The sequence below is a fragment of the Oenanthe melanoleuca genome, chromosome 15 (assembly GCF_029582105.1).
Source record: "Oenanthe melanoleuca isolate GR-GAL-2019-014 chromosome 15, OMel1.0, whole genome shotgun sequence".
Classification (NCBI taxonomy): domain Eukaryota; kingdom Metazoa; phylum Chordata; class Aves; order Passeriformes; family Muscicapidae; genus Oenanthe; species Oenanthe melanoleuca.
The window spans coordinates 5,587,155-5,614,892 of NC_079349.1; the positions used below are offsets into that span (position 1 = coordinate 5,587,155).

General features: G+C 40.2%; 1 protein-coding gene across 1 annotated transcript in view; it reads right to left on the minus strand.

Annotated features, from left to right (window-relative positions):
* Window positions 1-2,555: 2,555 nt before the first annotated feature.
* Window positions 2,556-27,738, minus strand: part of GALNT9 (polypeptide N-acetylgalactosaminyltransferase 9) — a 126,821-nt gene continuing 101,638 nt past the window's right edge. Inside the window, exons 7-11 of the mRNA XM_056504657.1 lie at window positions 16,883-17,068; window positions 12,834-12,971; window positions 10,775-10,870; window positions 4,382-4,549; window positions 2,556-3,663 (exon numbers count right to left, since the gene is read on the minus strand). Of these exons, the coding sequence (XP_056360632.1) occupies window positions 3,517-3,663; window positions 4,382-4,549; window positions 10,775-10,870; window positions 12,834-12,971; window positions 16,883-17,068 (735 nt within the window). The 3' untranslated portion in view covers window positions 2,556-3,516. The remainder of the gene's footprint in view (window positions 3,664-4,381; window positions 4,550-10,774; window positions 10,871-12,833; window positions 12,972-16,882; window positions 17,069-27,738) is intronic.

Below are 27,738 nucleotides of genomic sequence, written 5' to 3' on the forward strand. Positions count from 1 at the left end.
AAGGGCTTTTTATTACCTGAAGCCTCAAGCTAATTTTTAGGGACCCTGACATGCTTAGAAAAGTATGTTTTTCCTGGCTTGCCTTTCACAACAGTGTGCTAGATTTTCTTACCAGTGTGCTGGTCTTTCTTGCCTTCTATTCTTTTGTCCTGTGACCTAGTATTTAGCTCCATAATCCCCTAAATCAAACAAAATAGCATAGAAAGCCTTTGATCTGAATTTTCTCCACAAGGCATATTACACTACATTGAATACTTTTCATGAGATCTAGAATGCTGCACTGTGGGAAACAAGACTGAAAATTTCAACACCATTAAGCAAGATCTCAGATTATAGTAAGGGGTGAAATAGTGACAAAAGAACCATAGACTTTGGTTAAAACAGATAATACTCAAGGCTTTTTTTATTATTATTCCTTTGATGAGAGAATATTTAAGACCCTCTCACATGCAGAGTCACCATGTCAGTACCACAGCCAAAGCAGTGGTTCATACAGATAAAGAATAAAGTAAAATTAATCCAACAGATGCGTTTTGCAAATATAAGAAATTGTTCCAACAAGTCTTAAAAAAATGACAATCACATAAAATACCAACTCCACCTTTTAAGAGTTATTTGATTTCTTTTATATTATTTTGTAAATCTCAAAGCCATTTATCTATCACAAAAACCTGTTTTCCTTCTTATACTTTTTAAGTCTGGTTCTTGCAAGCCAACCACTCAGACAGTGTGGCCACAGTCAAATGCTCTGCACTGAGGGGCGAAATTCCAAGACAACCAATTCTCTTTCACCATGGTGGTGTCAGAGTGAAGGTTGGAAATCTCCCTTGAAATCTCTGCCAGTAAACACAGATCTGTCTGGTCCTCTCAGCTTCAAAGCTCCTAAACTGCCCCTGCAAGGCTCCTTTTAGGAGAGAAGATTTAAACCCTGGCGTTCCTCTAAATATTCAGCTTTCCTTTTTCATTTACCCAGGGTTTGAAAGGCTTGCTGCCCCACTGCTAACCAAGGATCAAGTGTAGATTGCTAATCCAGGACAAGGAAAAATAAAAGGGAAAAAGAAAGCACATGGCATATTTGCTTCTGTTCAGTACTGTACCTTTATACTCTAATAGGTATTTACTAGTCACACTGATACATAATTAATTTCCACTTCCTGCCATGTTCATATAAAATAGTTAGCACTTACTCACTGGAAAGACTAAAAGTGAGTGTGAATGATCTGTTACTCCCTCCAAATCTCACCTGGCAAAACCATATTTTCCTTCTTTTGCCTTCTCACCTCCCTCAAGGAGTAAAACTCCATCAGAGCAAACAAAAGGAGAATACCGCTTTCATACATTTTAAAAGGTGGAAATTGTATTTGGAGAGAAGATGAAAACTCACAGACTCATTCCTGTACAAACCCTTCAACATCTGCTGCATAGATGGTAAATATAATTTTAAATTGTCTGATAGCTTAACATAAGGAAATTAAATGCAGGGCAGCTGTTCCCAATCTATATTTAGCCTGAAGGTTCCTACCTGTTTTAGACCTGCAGGAGGGCTTGAATACTGAGATTGTCCAGGATTTTATACAGTATTGCTTGATTTATTAAAGATGCTATTCTCCCTGCAGGTCTTATTACACTGTTCAAAAGGCTGTGTACAACTTACCAGAAACACAGAATTTTAAGCTTTTTTGTATCTAGACTCTCACCCAGAATTATTCTTTTATATATATTCATGTGTAACCTGGTCCATGAGACATGAATAAAGATCAGCAATTAGCCACAAGTAAACTCCAGGAGAATTGGCTTTGTATTGCATCTTTCACACTCTATTTCAAGAATAAAACTGAGGCAAAATACAGTGGTATGCTTTCCAAACACTAACCAAAAGTTGACAAGAACTGATGGATTTTGTTAAAAGTAAATATTTTATTACATATCATGCCCTTGAAAAATTAACTTTGTTTCCATTCTATTTTTCTCAGCATGCCTTGAAATAGGAATGGCAAAAGTTATTCAAGGAACAGATCACCAAGATTCAGGGTACCAGTGAGTGCAATTACCTATTTTCCTGGCTCAGTAAAACAAAACAAAATTTTAAAAAATTAACTACAAAATATTAAACTGTGAAATTAACAGATACCACCAGTGTCTCCCCTTCAGTATGACTGATATCATCTGTACAGAAAAGCTGTGTGCCATGGACACACATCCAAAATCTGCTGATGACAGTGGTCATCAATTTTGACAGCCTTTTGGATAAGACCTTGTCCCTGCTCTGTCCATATGCACTGATCCTGCATGAACCACCAGATACATTATTAAATTCAGGTTCAAAAAGATGCTGCCAATGGGTCAGCTACAGTAAAATATTTTTATTTCAGAGTAACAGTATTTATATATGCTCCCTACCTCTTGCTCTAATTTGCCTTCTTATCTCTAGGCTTGTGTTTGTTTTTCAAATGCTGAAAAGACTCTGTTGGTTTGTTCAGGAAATTTGTCTAGACAGTGCTCACAAAGCATATTTGCTCACATTTGACATTTTCACAGGATGGGAAACAAAATGGAAGATCCAAGGATGGCACCTAAGCCAGTCAATTTATTTCCAGGAGTATCCTTGTTCCAGGCAGTCTCCGGAACAACACAACAGTGACCTGCAGGACAGGGACCCACACACACTCAGGGCTTTGGGGCCAGCTGAGGCCTCCTGAAATCCATCCATCCACCAGGATATTTACTGCCTCAGAAGAGCCAAATATCCAAGTGCTAAATTGTGATGCCTCTAGAGCCAGCAAATGTAAAATGTGGCAATATCACAGAGCATGTGGCTATTTTACCTATTTAACATTTACCTGTGTCTAACTAGAAGAGGTCTCTAAAATGCTGCTTCCCAGCAGCCTGAAGGTTGAGAACCACCTGTAAACATTTGCAGAACAGTCTCTTTCCAGAAACAGAGACTCCTAATCAATCTTGAAATGTATCATATATTATAATATATTTCCAGTGTTATTTACAGGTCTTCTTGTTTAGTACAACGAACCAGACATGCTGAAAAGGTAGGATTTTTCCAGTCCTCTTTTATACGAAGTACAATAAAAAAGGCACATAATTATTCACCATAGGAGTTGTGCACCAGTCCAGAACTTAAAGCTAAAAAGCTACCCATCAGAGAACTCTCTTTGTGAGGCAGTATTGGGATGTCCCCTTTGAACTCAGCATAGAAAGATCTGTCTGTCAATTCCTCTAGGAGAGCTTAAGGAACCCACTTTCCTGTTGTGTTCTGGTCTTCACAAGATTCCCAAAATCAAACTCCCGTTAAGCTTCCCACGTCATCTGCTGAAGCAAGGAAGAGTCAAACAGGGCATGTGTGTGTCTGCTTTCCTTTTTCTTCTTTCTTTCCTTGGAATGCCCAGCTGTGGAGGACTCTTGAGAGCCAAGACCTGTTCAAACTAATTTAAGACAGATGCCTGACGAGCTATGGCACAGTGAGCAATGGACACCAGCAGCAGAGGCAGCTCAGCCCCACAGTCAGTGCCGACCGTGCTTGATCCAGTTTCTGATCATCCATTTCTGCCCCGAGCACCTCTGTACAACTAATCTGAGCCCAAAATTTGCATCCTTTGACATTTCCACTTCTAGACAACGGCCTGTGTCTCTGCTGATGATTGGACCATTCTGGGAAAAAAAGAAGGGTAAAGAAAAAGGATTAGACAAAGGAATGTGAAAGGTGAACAGACTAGGAAAAACAATGCTAGATTGTAAATCCTTTAAAAACATAAAATGCATTTCTGTATATATCAAGTGCTAAGTGCCTCAGAAAGTGCTAGAAATTCCTAGGGAAAGCTAGCTAATATATGAAAAGTACCAATACAATTCCTTGATAATTTTACATTTAGGAATTGCTGGGAAAATCCTGTCAAATCACTAGAAAATCTCTAAAAAGCACTAGTGAGTCCCTACAGAGCCCAAGAAATAAGAAATCCCAGAGACTGTAATAATGCTTTTCAAAGTTTAAAAATGATTTGAAGAATCTCGATCTTAAAAAATGCCTATAAAGGTGCTAGAAAAATTCTAGAAAAGTTCTAGATGCAAAAACTCCTGGACAATAAACAATTGCAAAAATGTTCTTGACAACCAGGACAGAAATTGAGACTATTCCGAGACAGGATAAGTAAAAATTCCTAGAAAGCATATCTGAATAATTTCTAGTAATAATGAGAGAATATTCCTGGGTAGCACATGATCTATGGAAAACATATCTGACTATTTCTAAAAAGTACTGGGGGAAATTCCTAGTATGTCCCTCCAAAGACCTCCTTGTTTTTCATTAAATACTCCCTAGAGCATCACTCCAGTTTATCTCCTCAAGGCTTCCCGAACTCTTCTTTTTCACCTGTGTGAAATCCCAGAACCTCTGTGCTGGCCTCAGGACGTCTTCACACTTCTTGAGGGTGGGTGTCCTGCCCTTGCCATCGTCCACCAGGCATTTGGAGTCGGGCAGGAAGGCGGTGGAGCCCAGGGGCCCCAGCTGCAGGACACCTTCCGAGCTGTAGCGCACAAGCTGGGGAGAAAGGAGAGCTCTGAGCTGCTGGGGAGCCCTGGGGCTGCCTGGCACATCTTGGGAATGCTGGTAAAACCTAGAACGTGACATTCCCTTCTCCCACACCTCACTCCCCACCCACTATTTCACTGCAAAAAGGGCAATCAAGGAAGTGAAGTAATCAATATGTAAATCGTGCCCACTCAGCAGGAGTTGATTTAACAAGGACACAATGTCAATTTTTGTCGTGCGGTTTGTTCTTAAGAGCTCTCTTAGAGGCTATTGATAGCAACAAGTCTAATTAGTTTTTGTAAATAAACATTACTGAAAAAATCCAACCGTGCAACCAGTATCCAAAAATATGAGAGGGAAAAAAAAAAAACCATGAGGGAAATGGCAGCAAATTTGCTAACATATGCTTCAGGCCTACATAATAAGAATGACACTCTGGTATTTCAGTTTTGTGTAAAAGCACATTAAAGCAAAAATGCACGATGCTAATTTGGCAGCAGGCCAATACATCAAATCAGACTTATCTACTTCTCACTTCTGTGCTTAAACCCAGAGTCATTAAACCAGCATAATATTTTGCCCTTCTTACTCTTAAAGTGCAACACCCAGGTGCCAAAAGACTGCAGAGTGGAGGCAGCCACGTGGCTTGTGTGCTGTGAGTCTGGATGCTGCAGGGTGAGGATCTGAGCCACCAAAGAAATGCAATTACCACCCAGGAAATTCACTGCCTGTCTGGTCCTATTCTGCTATATGGCTGGAATTAACAAGAATGGGAAGGAAGGTCAGAAGTGCCTGGCATTTATTGGATGCCACTGACCAGTGTGTGAGATATCATTAAGAGTCAATCAAAAAAACTCAAATTAGAGTCTGCCTTTCTACTGCCATCCTTATTAACCTCAGAAGAGTCATGCTGTGAATAATCATTTCTTGCTGGTGGTAAAAAGAGCATGGTCTACTTGCTCCCAGACCAGATGCTCTTTGACATAGTATGTGTTCATTTTCCCACCTGCCACTTCTGTTCAGAGCAGCCATGTGGAGCACAGAGGTAGAAGAGAGCCTACATCAGAGAGAGCAGAGAGATAACCACACGAGGATGCTCTGGGTGTGAACAGTGCCTTTGTCACAGCACAGTCTGTACACACTAAATCAAGACACTTTTGGCTTTTTTTTCCACTCTCAGGTTAGGAGGGACATTCATAAAATAAGCTCAAGCAAGCAAAATAATTCAAAATATGAAAGGACTGCCAGGTCAGATAAATTAACTTTGTTTTTTCATATAAAAAGGAGATGGGAAAAAAATACAAATAAAATACAACGTTTTCTTTCTCTCCCCTTTTTTTTTTCTTTTAGATAAAGCCTGACTGTGTATTTCACACTTTTATTTAATGGGTTTTCAGCAGAGTTCAAATGAACTGTGGGTATGGCTGAAACACTGACCAGAAAATGTATTCATCTTGCAGTGTTTATTATCTTTCTGTAGTCCCAAAATATCACCCCACAGGCTTGTTGGCTTTGCCTTATGTAAATAATCAGAAGCACTGTTTATAAAGGGCTGTCTGCTCTGTAGGATAGGATCGATTTTCCTTTGTGAGACGAGCAGCATTTTCTGTACTCTTATTAAAATGGTCTAAAACATTCTTTGCCATCAGAATCTCAGTAGCCAGAGCTACATGAGCTCTGCATCACAGTGGCCATGCACTTTGCTATAGAGCAGCCTGTCAAAGCAGAAAGTGCCAGTCCTGCTTAGGCTTTACAAGTGGAAGATACCTTAACTCTATTCTAAACTATCTGCAGTATTGAAAGTGGCAGTTTGTGTTACAGCTCAAGAGGGTCAGGGATGGCTCAGTGCAGGAAACTCTTATCTGTACAATCTTGAGACAAATGGAACAACATGGGCTTAATTTCCTGAATCTGCACTTTCTGTCAGGTTTTTATGGCTGTTCCAACAGTCATGAAAACTTAAGCTTATCCCACAATACAATAGAATTCTAAAAAAAACCACTCACAAAGAATTATCTCAGTTGAGACCATATTACATAGGAAAGCTATGAAACCTGCTTCTACAAAATCAGAAATAAGGGTTCAAGAAACTACAATATGATTAATAAAATCTCCCTCCAAAGAATTCCTATCTTAACTTCCTAGAGACAAAATAAAGTGTGAAAATAAACAAGCATTAAAATAAGTTGCTTGTTACTACAGGCTAGAAAGCAAGAACTGGGATACAGTCAATTAAAACTATACCCCCTGTGTTTAAACTTGATCTTCAGTGTCACTAACAAATCCACAAAGAAATAATCCCTGAATTTGTGTTAGGACTGTGGGCATGATTCCTCATGTCAAATCCATTGCCAGTGCCAAGCAGCCAAAATTAAATGACAAAGTCCTCTTTATTAAGAAATATTAAATCTTATTAATTAAAAAAATCTGTGCAGGTTTTGATGGATTGAGATCCTTAGATACCCACACACCCCAAACTGCAAGCTGCAGAACAGAAGCACACTTTTATACATCACATGTATAAAAGGGGATGGACCTTCACTCAGATTTACTCTTTTATCTGGGAAGACCTGAAGGATTCAAATGACACTGAAGCCAAGTGCTCTATTAAATACTTGAGATCTAATCCTGATGCCATCTGCTATACTGATATAAGATAGTTTTCTCTTCAACATTCAGAAATCTGAGCAGAATGTAAAAAATGTCAACGGTTGTTTCTAAAAGCCAACATACCTGGATCAAAAATAGTCAGTGCTGCTGCCTATGGAATACGATCCTCCAGGAATATTAATGTGGCAAGAAAATGAAACCTTTTAACTGGAGGATTTGACTTCAAAAACATCCATTACTGCTAATTTCCAGTCAAGTGAAAAAAGCACCAAATGGTTACAGGTAATTGTTTGTAGGAAACAGTTAGTAGGATGGGCCTTGTGGCTTTCCACATTAAATTTCTCTCTCTCAGTCTTGTTCTCCAGGCAAAAGAAAATCTTTAATGGTACTTCAGTCCTGCAGTTAAGGCAAGCTGTCAGCTGACTCAGGGACTGAAACAGCAGTGATGCAGGAATCCCAAACACCCTACATCTCCAGAACACCTGTCCCCTCAAGGCAAACAGATCACAAGTTATCAAAGGTCCATGTTTGTGCCAGAATCCCACCCGCCGCTTCCTGCAAGGGGAGAAACCACCTGTTCATCCACCCTGCTGCCCTGCACACAAATCTGGGCAGGCACAGCTCTACCCAGCAGAACGTTAAATATCTGCCCTCTAGCAAGAGTTTAAACAGAGCCTTTCATCTCCTCCCATTCTGTGTTTGTGTAGCTGGGGATCCGAGCTCGGAGCTCTCCCTTCCTTCTGGCTGCTCTCAATGCAGGGGGAGTTCTGTCTCTCCCAGCTGCAGTGCCTCCCCTCTCTCTGCTCTGAAAGGAAAGGCAGGAGGGTGGAGCAGGAGGATGTTCACTGTGGTCTTTCCATCCCAAAATGCCATTTCATTAAGTTCTCCTCTCTTTCACATACCATATAATCAGCTCCACACAGTCTCTGAGACAATGAATATTTCCAGCGTTATATTCTGAGGTTGTGTATAGCTCAAAACCTGCATGTCCTGTAACCATTCTATGAAGCTTCCAGAAAAATGCATTCCAGTTTTGGGGGTGTTGTATCCATCCTCACAACCCTACTTTTTATTATTTTTTAAAGATTTATTTTACAACAAAAGTGTATAGAACCACTGGGCTTTGCAGCTGATTGTCCAACAGAGGCCACACACAGAGGCAGAGCAGCTCAAGACTCCAAATATATTCCTTTATTTACAAATCTTCTGTAGCCCTGGACTGTTTCTCCCAGCAGTTTTTGTAAACAGTTTTTTCCTGAAAGCCACTAGACTCAAACTTCAGATCCCATGAACACATATAAAAGGGACACTACTTTTCTGTAAAGTAGGTTTTGAAATCAACAGATGCAAAACCCTGTCTGGATATTCTTAGCTGTTAGCTTACAATGACTTAGCTCAAGTCAAACTCTTCAAACTAAGTTGATATAAACTCAGGCTAAATGCATTCCAGAGTATCCATAAAAGAGTTTGTCCCTGCTTAAATAAAGAAATTGAAAAGCTGATGTCATTACAAAGATGTGATTTATCATGGTGAAAACTGATCTTGAAAATGTACATAGGGAAAGGCATTTTGTTCATGGGCAGTCACAGTGGAGTGGTTTTATTTTGCCACTGTAAGGCAGGACAACAACAAAACAGAAGGGTAAGACATGGAGAAAAGAACATTTTATCACAGATAAACAGTAATCTTGCTACTAACTCAGCTTTCTTTAAACACCTGTCTGACTTGGGTGGGTTTCAGTGGAGCCATGTGTACATTAAATCACTGGTAATCAGCTTGTCAGAATTGAAAAGTATGAAAAACAAACAAGGCTGTAGCTGAACAGGGGGAGGCTTTCACATTGGTAGGACATATAAACACCAGTGATAACTCAACTGGGAAAGTGAGTTCTGTATTTATATTAATTTATATTCAATAGGCATGTACACATAACCCAAATCTCAGCTCAGTAGGGGTATTTTATGTCCTATGCTTGAGATGAAAAATGTCAGAAATGGAAAGCTAAATGCAGCAGACAACTATGCTCACCCAGGCTGATTAGAAGAGGGGCTTTAAAAATGTTTATTTAATATATTAAAACACTTGCTGTCAACACCTTTCATGCTATGTGCTTGAATATCCTTGATTAGGGTTTGTGCAGCTGTGGTTCTCACACTGAATTAATTTTGTAAATTGTGGTGAGATGATAGAAGTTTTCCAGCTGTGTAATCATTAATTAACTTGGCTGCATTTGAGTGACTCCAACCCATGCATGTCTGTGAAATACCCAACTTAGATAAAACATCACCTCTGTCTTCACTTGGTACTTCTTGCAGAATGAAAACTCTTTTCCTGTTTTTTGTTGGTTTGTTTGCTAGTTTTAAAGGGAAATGGAAAAAATTCACTATAGCTTATGCCCTCATCTATTTTCTTCCTCAAGTCAAAGCCTGACTGTGAAACAGGAATCAGGGAGGCAAACAACCTGGTTAAGGACTTAAACTGCAAAATAAATTACAGTCAGAACCATTTATTTCATTACTCCTCTAAGTGCTAGCACACTGATGGAGATTAGATGTTGCTAAGGGGCTTTCTGGAAGGACTTAAATTTGCAACTTTCTGTTCAGATTAGAATGGAGCAAGAGACTGAACTCTCTCTGAGCGCCTTGACATCGCTAACGAGAGTCTTCTTGAGCAGCTAATTTACATCTAATTAAGCAATGCTATTTTGTTACCTTATTCAAAGGCTGCTCCTTCCACTTCTACTAGGAGAGTGTCAGTCAAATACTCCATAATGATCCTGCCAAGGTGGACATTGTGCCAGCAGGAATTACTGTCTGTCTTACTTTGTCTCTTGCTGATGCACAAGGCAGGACTCCCAATCAATATATGTATGACTGAACCTTGGATAATTGTTAAGCCTGATAAGGTCAGAGTTTATTTACACATGAGAATGTTCATTAACACAGTTTTGATTCAGATGCTACTTCAAAAGAAACTAGAACTGTATTTCAGAAGAAGCTCAAGTCCTGGATTTAAATAATATCCAACTTGTATAAGTAAAATCACTATGAGCACGGAAGGAAGAAATGTCATTTAAACATCTCCAGACATCTATAAGAAAATAATAATATGCACAGGGACGGACCAAAAAAAAAAAATTTCTATTTTAGAAAAGCCATAACTTATAGGATATTCTTAATTCCCTTTGAAGTTGATGTTAATATGTGCTTAACATTTTGCCTACTTGGGGAATCAAGTCAGCAGCTTGATAAATATTTCTGCCCAGGAGCCTGTTGGACCAAAGAACAGTTAAATTAAAGAAGAACCATGAATAAGTCATGCCGTAACAAGAACTGCTCGCTCACACAGACTACCTAAATTAATTCATCTTCAGTGGACCCCTGTTATTTAAACAAACTAACATGATTCTTCAGTTTTCCTAACTGGGAACTTCAAAGTATGGATTCACATGCTGTCCATGGAAAAGGCACCTGACAAGACTGGAGAAAAGCCAGACATTTGCCTTTGCAGCTCAGGAATTACAGTGCCAAACTCAACCCAAACACACCAATCTACTCTTTGTTTCTTGAGAATATTCTCTCAGTCCAAGGTTTGTGGCTGATGATGGGATTTCCCCCATTTACCTGGGAGGACATTCCATGGCATGGATACAGGATGGCTTTGTCATCCTCTTCAGCCCCCTGATCCAGGCAGTAGCCACTGGCTTTGCTGTTCCGCACCTAGAACCAGATCAGAATAAATCAGTTCAGTCAGAAATTATTCCCTGTTTTAGTCCTGTCCAGTTAAATCAGCTGTGCTGCAGCTGCTGAAACAAGTACTATGTAAATCTGCTCTCTGAGAGACACATGCTCCTCCTTCAGCTATGACAGGGTGCCAGCAGTGAATCTGCTCCAGGAAAAGACATTATTTGGACAACCTGATGTCTTTACACACCTTGGGTCAGAGTTACATTTTTGGCAATTACTCATGGATCAGAACTTCCTAAAATTCACCCTAAGAAACCCAGGCCAAGTTTTGCTCCAAATTGCCATTGTGCAAATATAAGTTGTAACCCTATATATTGAGAATCTGGCTTTACAAACAGGATAGGAACTACCCAGGATTGGTGTTGGATGTGACATGCTTTTGTGTCTTGCTATGTCTGATATAAAACCAAAAAAGCATGTAAAAAATTTTTGTTTGAACTGAAAACAGAGTACATTATTGTGTACAGAAGTGACATAAAGCACATTTTATGAAAGGGCACAGGTTCAGAGATCCAAGGAAATAAAAAATTCCTGTGCCTCCCCAGAAAAAGAGAATTTACAAGCCTATAAAATCTGGGATGGAGCTCTTGTGAAAACTCTTTCAGCCTTTCTCTTGAGGCTGGCAGCATTACACACATATTTTGAACATAGAAAAACTTTAGAGATATCGTAAACAAGAAGTTATTTACACAGACACCTCAAAAGACTCAACAGGTCAGTTTTGGTTTAGACTGTGAAGTACCTGTGTGGCCACTCCATAATTTAGAAACAGTTGCTGCATAAGGTGTCAGAAAAAATCAGTATATAATCCTTCATATTATGGTGTATAAGCATAACAGGGAATCTGACTGGATAAGGGGCTCACCAACAACCAAATTTCAGGAGGTTTATTTTATGGCTTGGGTGCTATAAAGGCTAAAGAAGATGAAGGCAGCTTTATGAGATGGCTTTAAAAAAAGGGGAATTGAATTGCTAAGAAATATATTTTTACTACTGTTTCAATCTGTTTCACATCTACTCAATACATTTCCTTGAAACTCACAAAAATCCAGACATCTTTTCCTCCAGGAGAATAATCAGAAGAGAAAGTATTTAACAACAAGCTGAGTGTCATTTAGGATGAACCCTAAAGACTGAAAGGGATCTAGGTAGATTTATACCAGGTAAGTACCTTGTGTGCCTCTATTTTATTAAAAATGTTAAAGAATTTGACATTTGCATCACTGAACTTCCTGTCTGACTCCAAAACCTTCTATGTGACAGCTCAAGAGGAACAAACTTTGTTTTAGAGCCCAGATTGCTCAGGGTCTGGTATAATTGACACAACATTGGCACTTCTGCCAATGTTCTTCACTGTTAACGACCTTCTCAGAGCTGACAGATACCAACAGCTCCTCTTGAATTTACTGAATGCCTTTTCTCAGTTCCTGAAGGGGATAGTTACATTGGGATGTAAAGTGATATTATGGAAAAATGCACTTTGTATCAATGTCTCAAGTGCCTGACTTATTTTTGTATTAAGCCAATCAAACAGAAGAGGAAGGAACAGTCTCCATTTAGTTGTCTTGTGGGTAAATATATTGCCTTCAGATTTAATTGCAGCTCATGTAGACAATTATTTTAGCTCCGTTGACCGCTGACGTTGTCTTTATGATGTCGGTGGCATCTTATTTGGGAAATGATAGCCTCAAACTTTTGTGTCAGTATTTTCAAATGAGAGCCAAGGAGGCTGCATGTCACTGTCAGTAAGGATGACTCCACCTGCTGCCCTCCAAGGGGCTTCTCAAAGCCACCCTCCTCAGTGCTGACTGAAAGGAGGGCAGGGCAGTTTTGCTGGCAGTGCTGATGTGTAGCTGCTCTGTAATGCTGTAGGCAGCTCTGAAAGGAGAGGGCTGCTCGAGTGCAGCTGTTGTGTGTTCCCAAAGACATACTGTACCTCTCCATAAGTGACTGTGTTATTGTAAACCCTCATCTCAGGGTACACGTTCTCCAAGTACCACTTAAAGCTCCGGCACTGCAGCCGCTGTCGCAGAGCAATCCTCTCAGAAACGTCTCCAAAGTCAACTCCGGGGTTCTGCAAAGCAGAAAGCAAATGAAGAAATCTCACTGCACTGGCTTTATGGTTGCTATCTTTACTGAAATCAACTTGGAGTTCATTTTGGTTACCAAGCTGTATTTCCCTCTTTTCCATCTTTTGTTGTAAGAGCAGCTCATCAAACAGCAGCTGTTGAGTGCTCACAATAATTATTAATGAAAGCCAGTGGGAAAATGACCATAAAGAACAAGCAAAACCCAAAAATAAATCAAAATAATAAGAATACAATAAGAATGTTGTTACTTACAGCAGTTCTAAGTGTTTGCAATCAATATTGAAGCCTTTCAGATTCTTTTAGAATTAAGGCAGTAATTCTGATCTAAAATATTGCAGCTTAGTCATACTTTATTCCAGTAAGAGATTTGAATATTCAGTAATGTAAATGATGTCAGAACAGATCTGCTAAAACTTCAAAGCAAAGCTACTCAAAAAGTCATTAAGCTCCACTAAGCATTCATATAGACCAGCATTCAGTTTTTACTAGACCTGGAGCTCATTTGCAGACTTGAGCCACAGAATGCAGTTAAACTCAAAACTTTTATAATTCTGCTTCAGAATTTAATTCACGTTTAAATACAAATCCCATGAAAGACACAGGCTGGAAGATTCAAGTTAATATGAACTAAGTCAGCCATTTAAAACTGGTTGGTCCTGAGTTAGAGTCTGTTGATTTAAGGTGTTATAAATCACCACAGTTCAACATTAAGACAGTAAGAGTTACCTCATCCAGAAACCTTTTCCGACACTATATTAATCAAATGGACTGAAACTGGGGAGTTTTGCATGAAATCTCTCTGAAGTGCCTTGTGCTTTTCCTCCAGAAGAATATCTGTACATTTTACAGATTGTTTCTAATGCAGAGTTACAAGACAGCAGCAAATCTTAGCTCAGGGTTTATTAAGATCCCCAACAGATGCCTGGTTTTCAGGAGAGAATACAAGTGCAATACTGAACAGGTTTTCCTACTTGCCACACAAAGAGTTTGCAGTGCTCACTGCTGCTTGCTGATGCACGTTCTGTCAGGAGCCCTCAGCACAGCATCCATTCAAATGAATGTTAATTTACGTAGTACTTGAGGCTGCCTGGAAGGAGAGCAATCCTCTGAGGCACTCAGTGCAATAAATCATTTAATGTAAGATTCCTTTATCACTGAAATTGCTGAGGAATAAATCATAAGTGGGGACATGCCAAGTATTTGGTTAACTGAAATAAAGCTGTGCTGACCTGCTGCTGAAGGTTGTAGGAACATGATCTTGCAGGTGTGCCAAGACTATCTGCTGATCTAGATATACAATATGCACACATTCTCAATAACTTAAATAATCTCAAAATAACTTTGAGTTGTGAAAAAGATGGTGGGAGTTACAGAAGAGTTAATTTGGATCAATTTTGTGGTATGGGACAATGCATGTGTTTTACCTGCCTCTTTTCTGCCCTATTTAAAACAAGGCCTCTTTTTGCAGTGCTGTATCTACAGAGCACAAGAGCAGCAAACTGAGCAGCTATGAAAAAGCTGTGCTCACCCCCTGTGCCAGCTGCAGTCACCATGGGCAGGTTACAGTGTGATGGTACAAGAATGAGGTGTCCACAGGATTTACTTTGTGGACATATTCTTTTTAACCAGCTATTAAGGTTTCTAATTCCCCTGCAGAAGGTTTTTGTGGTGGGTTATGCCAGTACAGTACTTCTATCATCTATACTGAATACTACAGTGAATACTGTCCTCAACACTAACATCAGCTTCCTTTTCCTGAGAGCTAATAGCCTTATTTTTATGATGCACATTTTACCAATCAATCAATTTACTTTATGGAAAGAAAATTTTAATGTTCAGTACTTCTGCTGATTTTATGTCTTTCATTGCGCCTGGGTTTTTTAAAAGCTCTGCTGTATAGCTCAGTGCAGAAAACTGCATCAATAAGTAATCTCAGAGAGATTAAAAGAAATCATGTTTTGGCGTAAATGCTTATTTAAATATCATCTTTTCTCAGAATTCATTTGCACATGTCATCAAGCAAGCAAATTTACAGAGGTTAGTTTTTCATCCCCTAATTGAAAACTGACCATTTTAGCAAGTGTATTTTATGTGTGCAGACAGGGCCACAATGCCCATAAATCTTTAGTGGACTGTCTTCCTCCTACTGTCACAGAAATCTTGTGTGGGAAAAGTGATGCAGTATTGCCTCTTGTTAAGGCAAAATAATTCTCTGCAATTATCTTTTGAGCCAAAAGAAGTCACCAAAAACACATTTTGGAGGCCTTGCAAAGAGTGTCCAATATTGAGCAGCAGTGAGTGAATTTAGACCTGTGAGAATATCTGACATATTCAGAGATCCCATGGACAAGGAGGAAACATTGCTCCTCTAAATATGTGTATTTTAAAAACTGTAAGAGGATAGAACAAAAATGGGGTGTCACTTATTAACTAGGTACCAAAGTATGAGTAGATGTTTAGGACAGACTAAATCTAATGAAGTCTTTCACAAGACTTCCATTACTTTAACGAACTTAGGTCATAACTGAATACTCCCAAAGATGCTGCTGGGTTTGCATATTTTCTGGTTCTTATAGGAACATTCCTGTTCTAATTTCCTTCAGCTTGGGGCAAACCCCTGCTGCAAGGGTTAACTAAACCATCCTTACCTACAGATCAGTGTATGTTACCCCTCAGCTGCTGTCCCTTTGCCCCTTCACATGAATAATTTGGATGCAAACACAGCCAAGGAGCACAGCAACAGCCAGCTTCCACCTGGCTGGGATATAACATAAAACTCTTCTCTGCAAGAATTATGCTCAGTGCAGATGTAGCATATGATGTACTTACAGAACAAAGTGATAAACTGTAGGTTCAGTTTATCTAATATTTATATTACATGGATTCCTAGAGGCCCCCACACACCATCTACAATTTGTATGTGCAGAGAGAAGCAGAACGTGCCCACATGGCACCTCAGCCTGTGGACAATAAAGCTCTTTAATGTGTGATTCTTTTATTACATTTTTTTATGCTGGTGAGGTCTACTGAGTCTCACAATGAATGATGGTATTTATTTATGGACATTTCTGTTGTCCCCACTTGTTGTAGCATATGAACACCTCAGAGTTTAACGACAACCCAAATTAACGACTTCTGGGGGAGCACATAAACCTGAGACATTTTGCTCTGCTTAAATTATAAATCTGTGTCACTGCACATAACAGTCTGGACTGAGTGCACAACTAAACTTAGACTGATGAATCAAGTTCACTTGGAAGAATTCTCTGTACTGAGCATGCACCAAAACATTTTCCCTAAGTTTAGCCTGCTTAAACTAGCTCCAAGAGCTAGTTAGGAACAGCTGCCTGTTCTCTCTGATCCTTTCTAGCCCGGCTATTAGGGCTGGAGGCTTCAATGAACTTGGCGACTTTATGCAGAAAAAAAAATCTGACCCCGTTGTTCAGGAACTAAAAAACTTTCATACTAGAAAATAACAAACAGCAAACTGAATAATTTGTACTGAACAAACCAGGAAAGATGGTACAGGGAGGTTAGTTCCATCCACAAGGGCAAATGGACAAAAGCAGGGCAAAATTAGGGCACGGCAAAGGTGTTTATAAACTTGGAGGGGGGGAGGAATTAGGGTGGGGTTTAGGGAGGAGTCCAAGAGGGAAGGGCAATTAGGTATATTAAAATTATTGCAGCAAAAAGGAACCAATGATAACAAGGGAAGCAGAGAACTTTCTGGCAATGATCAACATAGCAGAACTGGAGGATTCTAGGAGTGGTTTTTTACTCACCGCTATTGCAGTGTTTTCCCACAGCCTTAAGCTACAAGCTGCACTTACATTGGAGCCAACCCCAATAACTACCCACGTTTCTAGCTCTGCTTAAGAGTGTGAGCTGTACTTACTGCCATGGGGATGTTCCAGGCCATGTAGACGTGTGACTTGAAGTCGTCCATCCAGACCTCGGCGGCGCGCAGGGCGTTGCGCTTGGCGTAGTAGTCGATGTCGTTGTTGTAGGGCTTCTTGGTGCGCTCGATGTGCGCCACGCGGGAGCAGGGCAGCACCTCCATGCTGCCCCCGCACTGCCACACCTGGGGGCACACACAACACCCACCTGCCTTCTTTCCACCCCTCAGAGCCAGAACAAGGGGCTCTGTGCTCTGTGGGGAGTTTGCTAGGCGGAGGTGGCGGCTACTGGACGCTTCAAAAGCATCGCCCAGTTTATCACTGCAGCTGAGTCTGGGGGGATGCAGGTGGCTGCATTAGGTACAGAAATTTAGAACCATAAAGAGACAAGTCCTTCACCATAATCTCACTGTTTTTGGGACCATCAGGCAGAGAACAGATTTTCTGCCATGGCTGCTAATTTAAACTAGTGTTACTGAAACTTCAACAAAAACCAGCTGTGACATCTGGCTGTGTTTGACACATGAATGGGGTACTGAAAGGGCTCTGAGGTCACCCCAGAGCCTTCTCTTCTCCAGACTAAACATCTCCAACTCTCAGACTGTCTCCACAGGAGACCTCTCATCACCTTATTTCCCTACCCCTGAGCTGATGAAGAGGGCTAAAAGGGGCTGAGACTGTATCACCCAGCCTGCCCAGACACCATGGAACCCACACGGTGCAATTTTCTCCTGCTGATTATTTACTGTCTGAACTCTGTGGCAGGGAACAACGAGGACTTGTCTCTTTTCATCAGCAAGATCTGGAGTGATGCAGAGTGAGAGAGGGTTATGGATTCAGCTCCTGCAGGTCTGCACCTAATAGTAGAGTCTGGCTGAAGTAAATGAAAGATATTAAAATATAAGCAATAATTCAGTACTTTCCAAGGTTGCCTTTTACTGAGAATAAAAGCACATTTCCATACAAGATGCATTCCAGAACTATTCTGGAGCAGTTCTCCACCTAACCTGCCTTCTCAAGGACAAAGATAAAGTGCTTGGGAAACAGCAAATAAGATCTCCTCTGCTCTGGCTTCTCTTTTTTTAATACTATGTTAGGTAATATTTACTTGCTGCTTTCCAAACACTTCTGTAGTAAATCACTGGCCAGTGAAATTTACATTTGATAAATGGAATACACTGAAAAACACACTGCTCATAAATTTGGACTGACATGTGCTCAGGGTTTCCAATGCAAAGAGGAAGTGCTACAAAAAAAAACCCAAACAACAACAACAACAACAACAAAAGAATTAATTGTTTTTCACAATCAGAAGGAGAAATGTGCAGTACACTTTAGTATACTACTGCTATTTGCCCAACCCAGCCTGGAAGTCAGCTATTTAATGCACAGCACATTTTTCTTTCTATTTATATGCCTAATGACCTTGTAACTCTTATTTATGTATTTTGGTACCAAGGGCAAGTACATTATCAGAGTGACAGATTTATTTCTTTTGAATGCCAGTGCTCACACAAACCTGAAAACAAAAAGGTACTAAACTGCAACATTAAAGAAAACAGTTTAGCTCATCTGTAAATTCAACACAAACAGTTATTTATCAGTGATAAATTCTCCACAGATGAAATCCACAGGGAACACAGACTTTGAATGAAACAGAATAAAAAAAGGCAGCAGCAGCCTCAGGCCAGATAAGTCTCACTTGTCTGATCCTGGTGCTCAGCTCTCAGTATGGGTCTGGCTGTGGTGTGACTGCCCCATCCATGATCCCTTGGACTGCTTTCCACTGACACTCAGTCCCTTCTCCCCTTTCCCCTCAGCCCAATTTTGCTCTTTAAAGAGGCAGCACCTACTGAAGAGGAGGAAAGAAGGGAGGAAACAGCCAGGAAATACTCAAGGAAACTTTTCTTCCTCAGTAGATGCTGAAATTTACCCCAGATAAGTTGTTTTTTTGTTTTTTTTGGGTTTTTTTTTTCTGGGAACATGTCATTTTTAACACCAGCAGGGGATGTTTCCCTGGATAAGAATGGTATTTCCAATCCCAAAGAAAGAGAACTGGATGTAGAGCACAGGGGGCAGGGAGTCAGAGAGTTGTGTATCACCAGGTGAACATCCTGGTGCCACCATTTCTCCATCCCAGACAAATGTCACAGCTGCTCAGCTGTTCTCATTTCTTTCCAGGCCAGACAAGGTCTCTTGTTTTATTTGAGGAAGATCAGGTGCTGTTCAGTGGAGCACACACATGACCCAGTATCCCCACACCCTTTCAGCACATGGCTAAGTACAGCCATGTACAGATCTTGTCTCCTTCCCTTCCAGCCCCAAAATTACTTAAACTTACACTAAATAGGAGAGTTTTTTTAGTGTAATCAAATATGTGCACCCAAAACTGGGCAAGATCCCAGCAGCTGAGAGCCATCCTGTGAGATTTGGATGAATACTTGAGGATGGGATGTGAAGCACAGAGGTGAAAGGTACATGTGATGCAGAAAACCATTGCCTGTCTGCTTCCAACAAAGGATGAAAGACTGAGAAAACTTCTACTGTATGAGTCAGGTAAGAGAGAGGTGAGTCAGTGGCTGATCCTGAAACTGGTTGTTTCCCCTCCTCTTTTCATTCTCAAAACTGCACTTAATGACCCATTTTAACAGTAGCAGACAACACATTTCTTTCCACATCAAATTATGAAATTATGCCAGGAAAATAATTACATGCCTCTGTAAAGCTTTTATCAAGCAGGATCCTTAAAGTACCTTACTGGGGGAAACTATTTCTAACTGTGAACATAAAATGATGCCCAAGGCCCTCCAAAGTGACACATTTCAGGCAATCAGAGAAAACTGCCTTCTGTATCTACAGCTTATCTCCTGGGACAGCAACACATTTCCAGCCCAAGTTATTCCTCTCATATGGAGCTGCCAACAGTAAATGTGTGTCTCAAGGTGCATTTACTGAGCTGGTGGAAGTGTTGCAGTCCCTGAGCTGCTCCCCACAAGGGTTCACATCTCTGAAAATCCCACTCTACCTTCTTTTCTGCCATGGAGACACAAATCCCTTAGAGCAAATTTTGGTTTGTTTTTGGTTTTTTTTTTTTTCGCTTCACACTCATCAAACCTGTACTGTGGGGCAACAGCCCAGACTCCATGGAAGGCCAGGAGCAGCAGCAAAGCAAAGTGTGTTCTCCTTGACTTGGTGCATCTGAGCAGCCCAGGGACTCAGCTTTGCCTCTGTGAGCATCACACTGTGCAACATTTTAAGACATGATCAAGTAATTCCAAGAGACACTCAATTTATTTGCTAATTGTAGCTAATTTCTAATTTCAGCACTGCTCTTTAGGCTGCTATAAACAAAATTGATAGCAATTTAAATGTTACCATAGCCGTGTTACCTTAGCATTTTTACTGCTAATTATCTCAATCAACTTTTCTATAAACAGACATATTAAGTATTGAGAAGAACAAGTACCCCCATCAGGAGTAAATTACAAACTGAGTGATAATGTTTGTGGCTTGCACTATAATGATTTCCTGACACTAATTATCAGCTATTCCTGTACACCTGAGGTGTGGCTGTCCTACAGGAAAATGTTTATTTATGCAGCAGCCAGCTGGACATCACATTTCATGCACCAGAAAAAATCTGAGATGTGGCCTGTCTTGTCTGCCATGGCCTCAACAGTGCATTGGCAAAGTTCTCTGAAGCCAGGTTGGATACATTAATTAGAAAGGTTAATAAGGTGCCAAGCTTTAATTCTTGCCAAACAAGAATAAATTTTCCAAGGAAATGCATTTTCCCACCAGTACTTTCTGCTGAAGATCTGAACCATTTTTATTGGGATTTAAAAAAATTAAAAGTTAAAAAGAGTTAAACAAGCCTGGCCACCACTAAGTAGGAAGTACAGCTGGCCACAGTACTGGGCTGATCAACTCCTAAATCTTGGCAATAATACAGAGAGAGAACATTGCTGATGTGGTCTGCTGCTCTGCAGGTGAGACCTGTTTCCAACAGCATCATGTCCTGCAGAGCAAATGTCAGAGCTCAGAAATATCCTGGGATTTGATATTTGCCATTTTTAGCATTTTAAATATTATTCCTGGGATTTAATATTTGCCATTGGCAAGAGAGTGGCTGCAGCTCCCAAGAGGCTCCAGCTGATTATAGGGAGGGCTCTTCCCTCTCCATGCTGCTCTGTTAATTGAATATCATATTATTGTGCACACTGATGTGACTGCACAGGGTTATTTAATTTGGTACAGATGATTTCACTAAAAGAAAAATCAATAGGTAAAAATAAAAATGCCATCAGTATGAAGGAGAAGCTGGGGAGACAGTTTGAACTTTGAAAACTTAGACTGGAAGTAAAGATTGTGGTCCTGAAGAGCTTTGTACCTTGCTGTGAATTTAGCAGTTTAAACACCCTGGTGCTCAGCAAGAGAGAAAAAGAAAAGTCTCAGATTCTCTGTTACAACTCTTTTTTTTCCATCAAATAGATCTTTGATTTAAGCAGCTGGAGAGATGAGGTATCCCAGAATGGGTAAGAGTGGAAAGAACATTTCAGTGTGTGGGATTTGCTTCCCTTTGCCAACACTTTTGTACCCTCTCCATGGACACACCAGTTCCATCCATTCCTCTCAACACCACAAGTTTATAGATGCCAAACGTGTTGCTCTCCACCTCTTTTAAAACCTGACTTTTCCAGGAGAGCTGGGGTTAGTCCAGCTTTTCTAATAATATAGCACATTGAGCAATTAATGAAATTTTCAGTACCCTGAGGCTTTGAGCCCATTTTTCTGTTATAGCCAGCAGAGGAGGGCACCTGGCACTGGTGCCATGGCCCTGCCAGAGGCAACATTTCAGAAATGGATGTTCTGCACATCCTGAAACAAAACCCTTGTGCTGGAACAGGGATTGATGTTTCATGGAGCAGGTCTGAACTCTGCCTGAGCAGCACTTCACAGAAGTAGCCTTTCAAATTTCAAACTTTCTTTTCTGAGTGAAGGCAGCAGAAGAGATGGAGGAGTTTTGAAAGCAGCTCAGATATCCCTGTTCTATGATATTTGAGCGTGGGAATTCTTAAAAGTCAGGGATCTCAGGCTTCCTTTGATTTTCAAGGCAAAGCCTACCAGAAACGGATGTCTTCTAGACTGCCTACACACACCTACAGCAGGATTGGCAAAGACTTCTCTGTGATGAAATAATTTCCACGTTTCAGAAATTTTGTTGACCTAAATTTTCAAGAATAACATGAATTTTAAATGTTTTCACTGATTGAAACACAAGCTCTTTGTTACTTCCACCTGTGCTCCTCACAAAGGTGTTTCTGAAACAGAATAACTGATGATTTTCAGAATATCTACTTGGTTTTAAAAGTTTTTAAATGTAAGATAACATATATATATATATATATATATATATATATAAAATCTGAAAGGACAGTTTAAACTGAAAGCACAAACTTTTGGTGTAAAAATAGAAGAATATAATCTTTTGATGACATTATACCAGTATTTGTTGTCATTTAGAAATTTTTGCCAAAGCTCAGAGTGTTCAAAAGAAATAGTTTTGGTTTAATTCATCAGCTGGATCTGACAGAGGGATCAAATTGTGGTTCCTTGAGGTGACAAAAGCCTGATTTCTGACAGAAGTTGCAATACCTGAAGGGCAGGGGGATAGATGGCAAATTCACAACAGCAGGCACCACTTCAGCACCTTTAGCACCACAATGTAAAATAAAATCCATGTGTACTGCAGATACAGGAAAATTCCTACTCTGGTGAAGTCAAACAGAAAGGTAACTCTTAATTCTTCAAAACCTGCTGTAGTTTCAGTCTGTCTGTCCAGTCAGCCATGAACCAACAAGGTCTAAATCAGAAGTGATTGTTCAAAGTATATTTGAAAGATGACAATAAAATCCTTTCCCATCTGAATCATGGGAGCTCCGCACTTATCCTCCAGTCCTTAAGGGATGTGCCAACTCTTCTACTGCCCACACTAGAAACAAAAAATTAACAGGAATTTAGCACACATCGTGTTCTTGCATCTCTGATATTGACAGTTTATGTGGTTCACTGAAAACTGATCTTTCAAAGAAATTTATAGCTTGACATTTTCTTGTTTTCTAATGGAGTTTTATGGATATTCTCTGCCTAGAGAGCCAATCATATTTAATCAGCTGTGCTAGATAAAGTATCCTTTGCTTTTCACTTCACATAGGAAGCTGTTAGAGACTGGGGAGCTGTCATAATCAAACACATCATATGGAAAAATTCATCACATGGTCTGGTTTTGTTCATCAACTGCATTTTTATCATCATCTTTAAAGGCAGCCATAATGATGGTTTGAAAAAGTCCCAACTGTCATTCCTCAGAATAGCCTGTGCTAGTTAATGGTGCACTTCTAGAGCTGGGACAAACAGCTTAGCTGCCAAAGGAGACTTGAACAAAGGAAGAAATCACATCCCAAGATCCACAGATCTTTGTTTTGTCAGAGCTTTCAGGATAAACTTCTGACCCATGCTTTCAAATTACAGGACTCAAAAGGGTCCTTGGTTGACTGATCCTGATATTGACTGGTGACAGTCCTTCCTTTTTGCTCTCAACTCCTGCTCCAAGCAGTTTGCAGATAACCTGCTCACAGCAGATGTAGAGGGAGTGTGACAAAACCTCAAACATGAAAGCTAATTTTGTTGTTAGTTTTCTTATCCTGTGTGTGTCCATACTCATCCCTTACTCTTGCTGCCCTGGAAGGCTGGAAACACAGAGCAGTGTGTTTGGACTGCTGACTTTTGGAGGGTTGAATTTCACCTGGGGTTCACATTTTTTTCCTGGCTCAAACAGGAAGAACTTAATTTGAAGAGAGAAGCAGAGATATAGAGGATAGAATAGATGTAACCATACAAGTCCTTAGGAAATGTTTGGCTCTAGTGTTACTGCTTTATGATTATTATTTTATCAATATTTCAGCTGTCCCAATGAGGAATACTCTGCAGCTTGCTGCTTTTCCCACAACTATTATAACAGAGTTCAAGGGTGTGCTGCAAGATCCTCCTGCAGAGTAATTTAATGTGAAATTCATGGCAGACTCAAAATGATACCTCTTCTTTATAGAAAAGTAAAAGAACTTTTTCATAGGTACTTCATTAGCCTTTAAAATTTGTTAGAAGTTGTTGGAGTTTGACCTCTCAGCTTTGATCCCTTGGGGTTTTTTGGTATTTACAGATAAATTGCTTTCAGAAAAAAAAAAAAAAAAAAAAAAAAAAAAAAAAAAGGCAGTGGAACAATAACATCATTGCAATGAGACACTCAACACATGCATGTTTTATATTGTCTGGTGGCTCTTCAGTAGCAAATTTAGAGGCTGTCCTTCACATGTTTCTTAGAGGTTACAGAGAACCCCAAGCCAGTTAAGATCTCAGATGTGACAACAGTGAGAAGATAAAACCCTCCTGTTAACCCTCTTACAGAGGGAAATAGATAAGCATGAAGAAATTGAAACATGTTCTAGAGAAACTCGCACTCAGCAACTGCTATCTTACTGTAAAGATAAACTTTGTGTGTAAAGAACTAGGGCTGATAAATTAATAGACTGGCTGCTATGCAAGGGAGGAGATAGGATTTAAAATGATATTAAAAATGCCCCATATGCTTTAACCACTAATCCGATCTCCATAAACCCGTATTTTGCACAATTTTACAAAGGGTAATGCACCTTCAAAAAGAGCGTGTCTGGGCAAGAAGCAGATCTCCCTTCTGCAAGGAAAATTCCAGACTTTCTGAAATGCCTTATTGGTGGGGGATGGAAATTGTAAATATTCTCCAAGGCAGGAAGAGCAGCCTGACCCTGCTCAGGCAGCATGCTGGGCTTTACATATGGACTTCAAATGGCAAGGAGTAAAATATCCCAAGCTCCAAAAGGTGGTGGTGGTGGTTCAGGAATTCTTGTTTCCTGCTAGAGAAGTTCAGTCAGGGCAGTGATGCTGGACAAATTTCCCCTGCTCAGGTGTCCCAGACATCACTGCTCAGGGAGGGCAGCAGGGTCTGACAGGCAAGCAGCACTGAGGAATGGGAGAAGGGAGAAAGGACAGCCAAAGAGCAAGGTTTTAATTTTCACAGGCTTGTTTTTCTTAGCAAATTAATGAATGTTGGCACCTCAAAATGCTCCAGGAGATGTTAACAGCTCCTATCACATAAATGACAGGCGTAGGGAAAAGACTTTGCTTGGAGGCAAACCCTCAAACTTCACAGACTAGAGATAATAACTCCATTTTCTCTGAATTCTCCTCAAGTCTAAAAGAGGCTGCAGATTTCTTCTGGTCTAGTACCATGTATGTTGTGTTTTGCATGCACAAATCATTTTTCCTCTATAAAGTAAATGAAATTTGGTATCTCTAATGCAGTTTGCTAATTGTCTCAGGCAGATGCTTCTCATAACATATTCTTTAAGAATGCATTTGATGAGAATAATTTTCTGTTTTCTTACAAATTTACTCAACTTTTTCCCAAATCAATAGAATCACTGTCAGTCATTTCTGTAAATATGTCAGCACAGATACTGTTTGTACTATAACTGTTAAAATTCAACAAAATAGCCTTGAAAAAAATGCAATCTATACAGGATATATGAAACAGCATTAAAGACCAGCCTGTTATTCTTGTTCCTCACATCTCCTTTGTGTGATTGCTTTAGGCTGTTTCTCTTCACTTATCCCAATAGACCATAGGGAAAATCTCCCTCTAAATTCAAACCCCAGCAAGGGATAAAGCCTTATGTACACTAAGCTTACATGAGAAAATCTGCAGCTGAGCTCCTGCAACGTTTAAGTTGTTAGGAAAATGCCCCTTTTTTGCTTTATTAACCTGCACCAAAGCACCAGGCAGTGCTGACTGCTCAGCTCAGCTGCTGGAGCACAAGAACAGGACACTCACTGCCACAGTCCAGCCCACAGAAAATGCCCAGGATTAGATCAGCTGAGCATGGCAGCAATCTCCAAACCACGTTTAATCTCTGTCAGATGCCAGGGGAAGATCAGCAAGAATACCTGAGGTCACAGCAGGGATGCCTTGCTCGACATACAGGTAATCCACATGATCTTAGAAATCTCCTGAAGAGCACAAAACTAACCCTCCTACAGCATCTCCTGTCAATTGTTACCTAAGCTAAGCCAGGGGGAAAATAGAAAATAAAAAATGAAACTTGTTAAACTTTTTTTTTCCCCCACCAAAAAATGAGTTCTGAACTTTCTTGAGCAATACCAGTAGTTCCCACTTTCAGCCTTTTGCTAATGAAATAATACTGACTGTGTTCTCAGCCTTCAGTAAGAAGGCTGAAAAATGATAAAATGCTTCCTGACATTTTAGCTGAGACCACAGGGAGGAAGAATAAAGAGTGGAATTTATTGATGCTTCAATTAGAATAAAGTCATTCTTGAATGAGAAAATATTGAAACAGACTGACTAATGAAGTGATCACAAAGGGTCTTTTCAAAGGACCCTAAGTGGAGTCATCCTCATTTGTTTTCTCTCTCCACAGCAGACCCTTAAATGATCTTTGCATATTGTCTACACTAAATCCTGCAAGGTTGCTATTTCATTTTAAAGAAAAAAGCTTTTAGGCTGCAAGGGATTCATTCAGTGAGAGCTATTATGCTTATTGTGGCTTTGCTGCAGAGCCAAGGGATTTACTATATGCTCATTAGATCCTGCCTTGTTCCAAAACAATCTTTTACCATGCAAATTTCAGCATGCTGATCTACTTAGAATAACACTTTCCCAAAAAAAAAAAAAAAAGCTATTAAAGTAAAAGCTTCTTCCAAGGCAGGAACACTACAAATTCAGATTAATTACTAATATTTTAGACCATGAAAACATCTGGTGTCTCTGCTTAAATTCAGCTTTGAACATGGTAACAAGGAATCCCAAGAACTCGGTTTTAGGGGCACAAAGCAGCCCCATGGGTGGTCAAACAGAGCTTTGGGGCCACATTATGGAGCCATCACAGATGAGGCACAATTGTCCCTTGGCTGCTGGGTGGCTGAAGCACAGAAGGTTTGATTTGTTCAGCCTTGGCACTTGAGGCATGCAGGCAGCAGAGATGTTCACTCACCAGGACCCCTAAGGGAGACACACAAGATGAGAGGTGGGAGTTCTCCACAGCCCTGCTCCATAATGATCTCCAGGGCAGTGCTGACACAGGGGAAAAAAAAAAAAAAAAAAGAAAGCAAGGCAGAAATGGGGAAACTGGCAGAAGTGAGGAAACCCACAGTTCTCATGCTGGAACTTGGCACTCAGGGAGCTTGGCAGTTTCCATCTCTTGTTAGTGCTCTTTAAACTCACCTGCAGACCTACTGAGGATGAGGGGGCACTCCTGTTTTTCAAAGCATTAATTCCACCTTGTCCCTGCTCTGTGACCTCCCTGAAGGAGTGGTTGTACAAACACAGAACGATGAATATTATCACCCAGGAGATCTGCCTGATAGCTCATCCCTATGAGTTCTATGAATCTTGCTAACTCTCAGTGCTTTAGGTGCACAGCAGAGATAATCCTGCTGTAAGGAATTGTGTGAACTCATCCCTCAGGTGCACAGAGCCCAGCCAGCCTAGTGACACCACATTAAAGAAATCTCTCCTGTGCCCTGAATAGCAGAACTCAAACTGGAGCTAGAATTTAAACAAAACTGATCTCAAGGAGGAAAATTCATAAAATATCTGAGGTGAGCAGTAAGAAAAAGATCAGTTTGCCAGTAGAAATACTAACAAAACATTATAGTCATTCCAGGCAGCCCTTCCCACACTCCATTCTAAATAAGTTCAGCAAACTAAACATGCAATTTATATTTTAAAAACTCACAAATCATC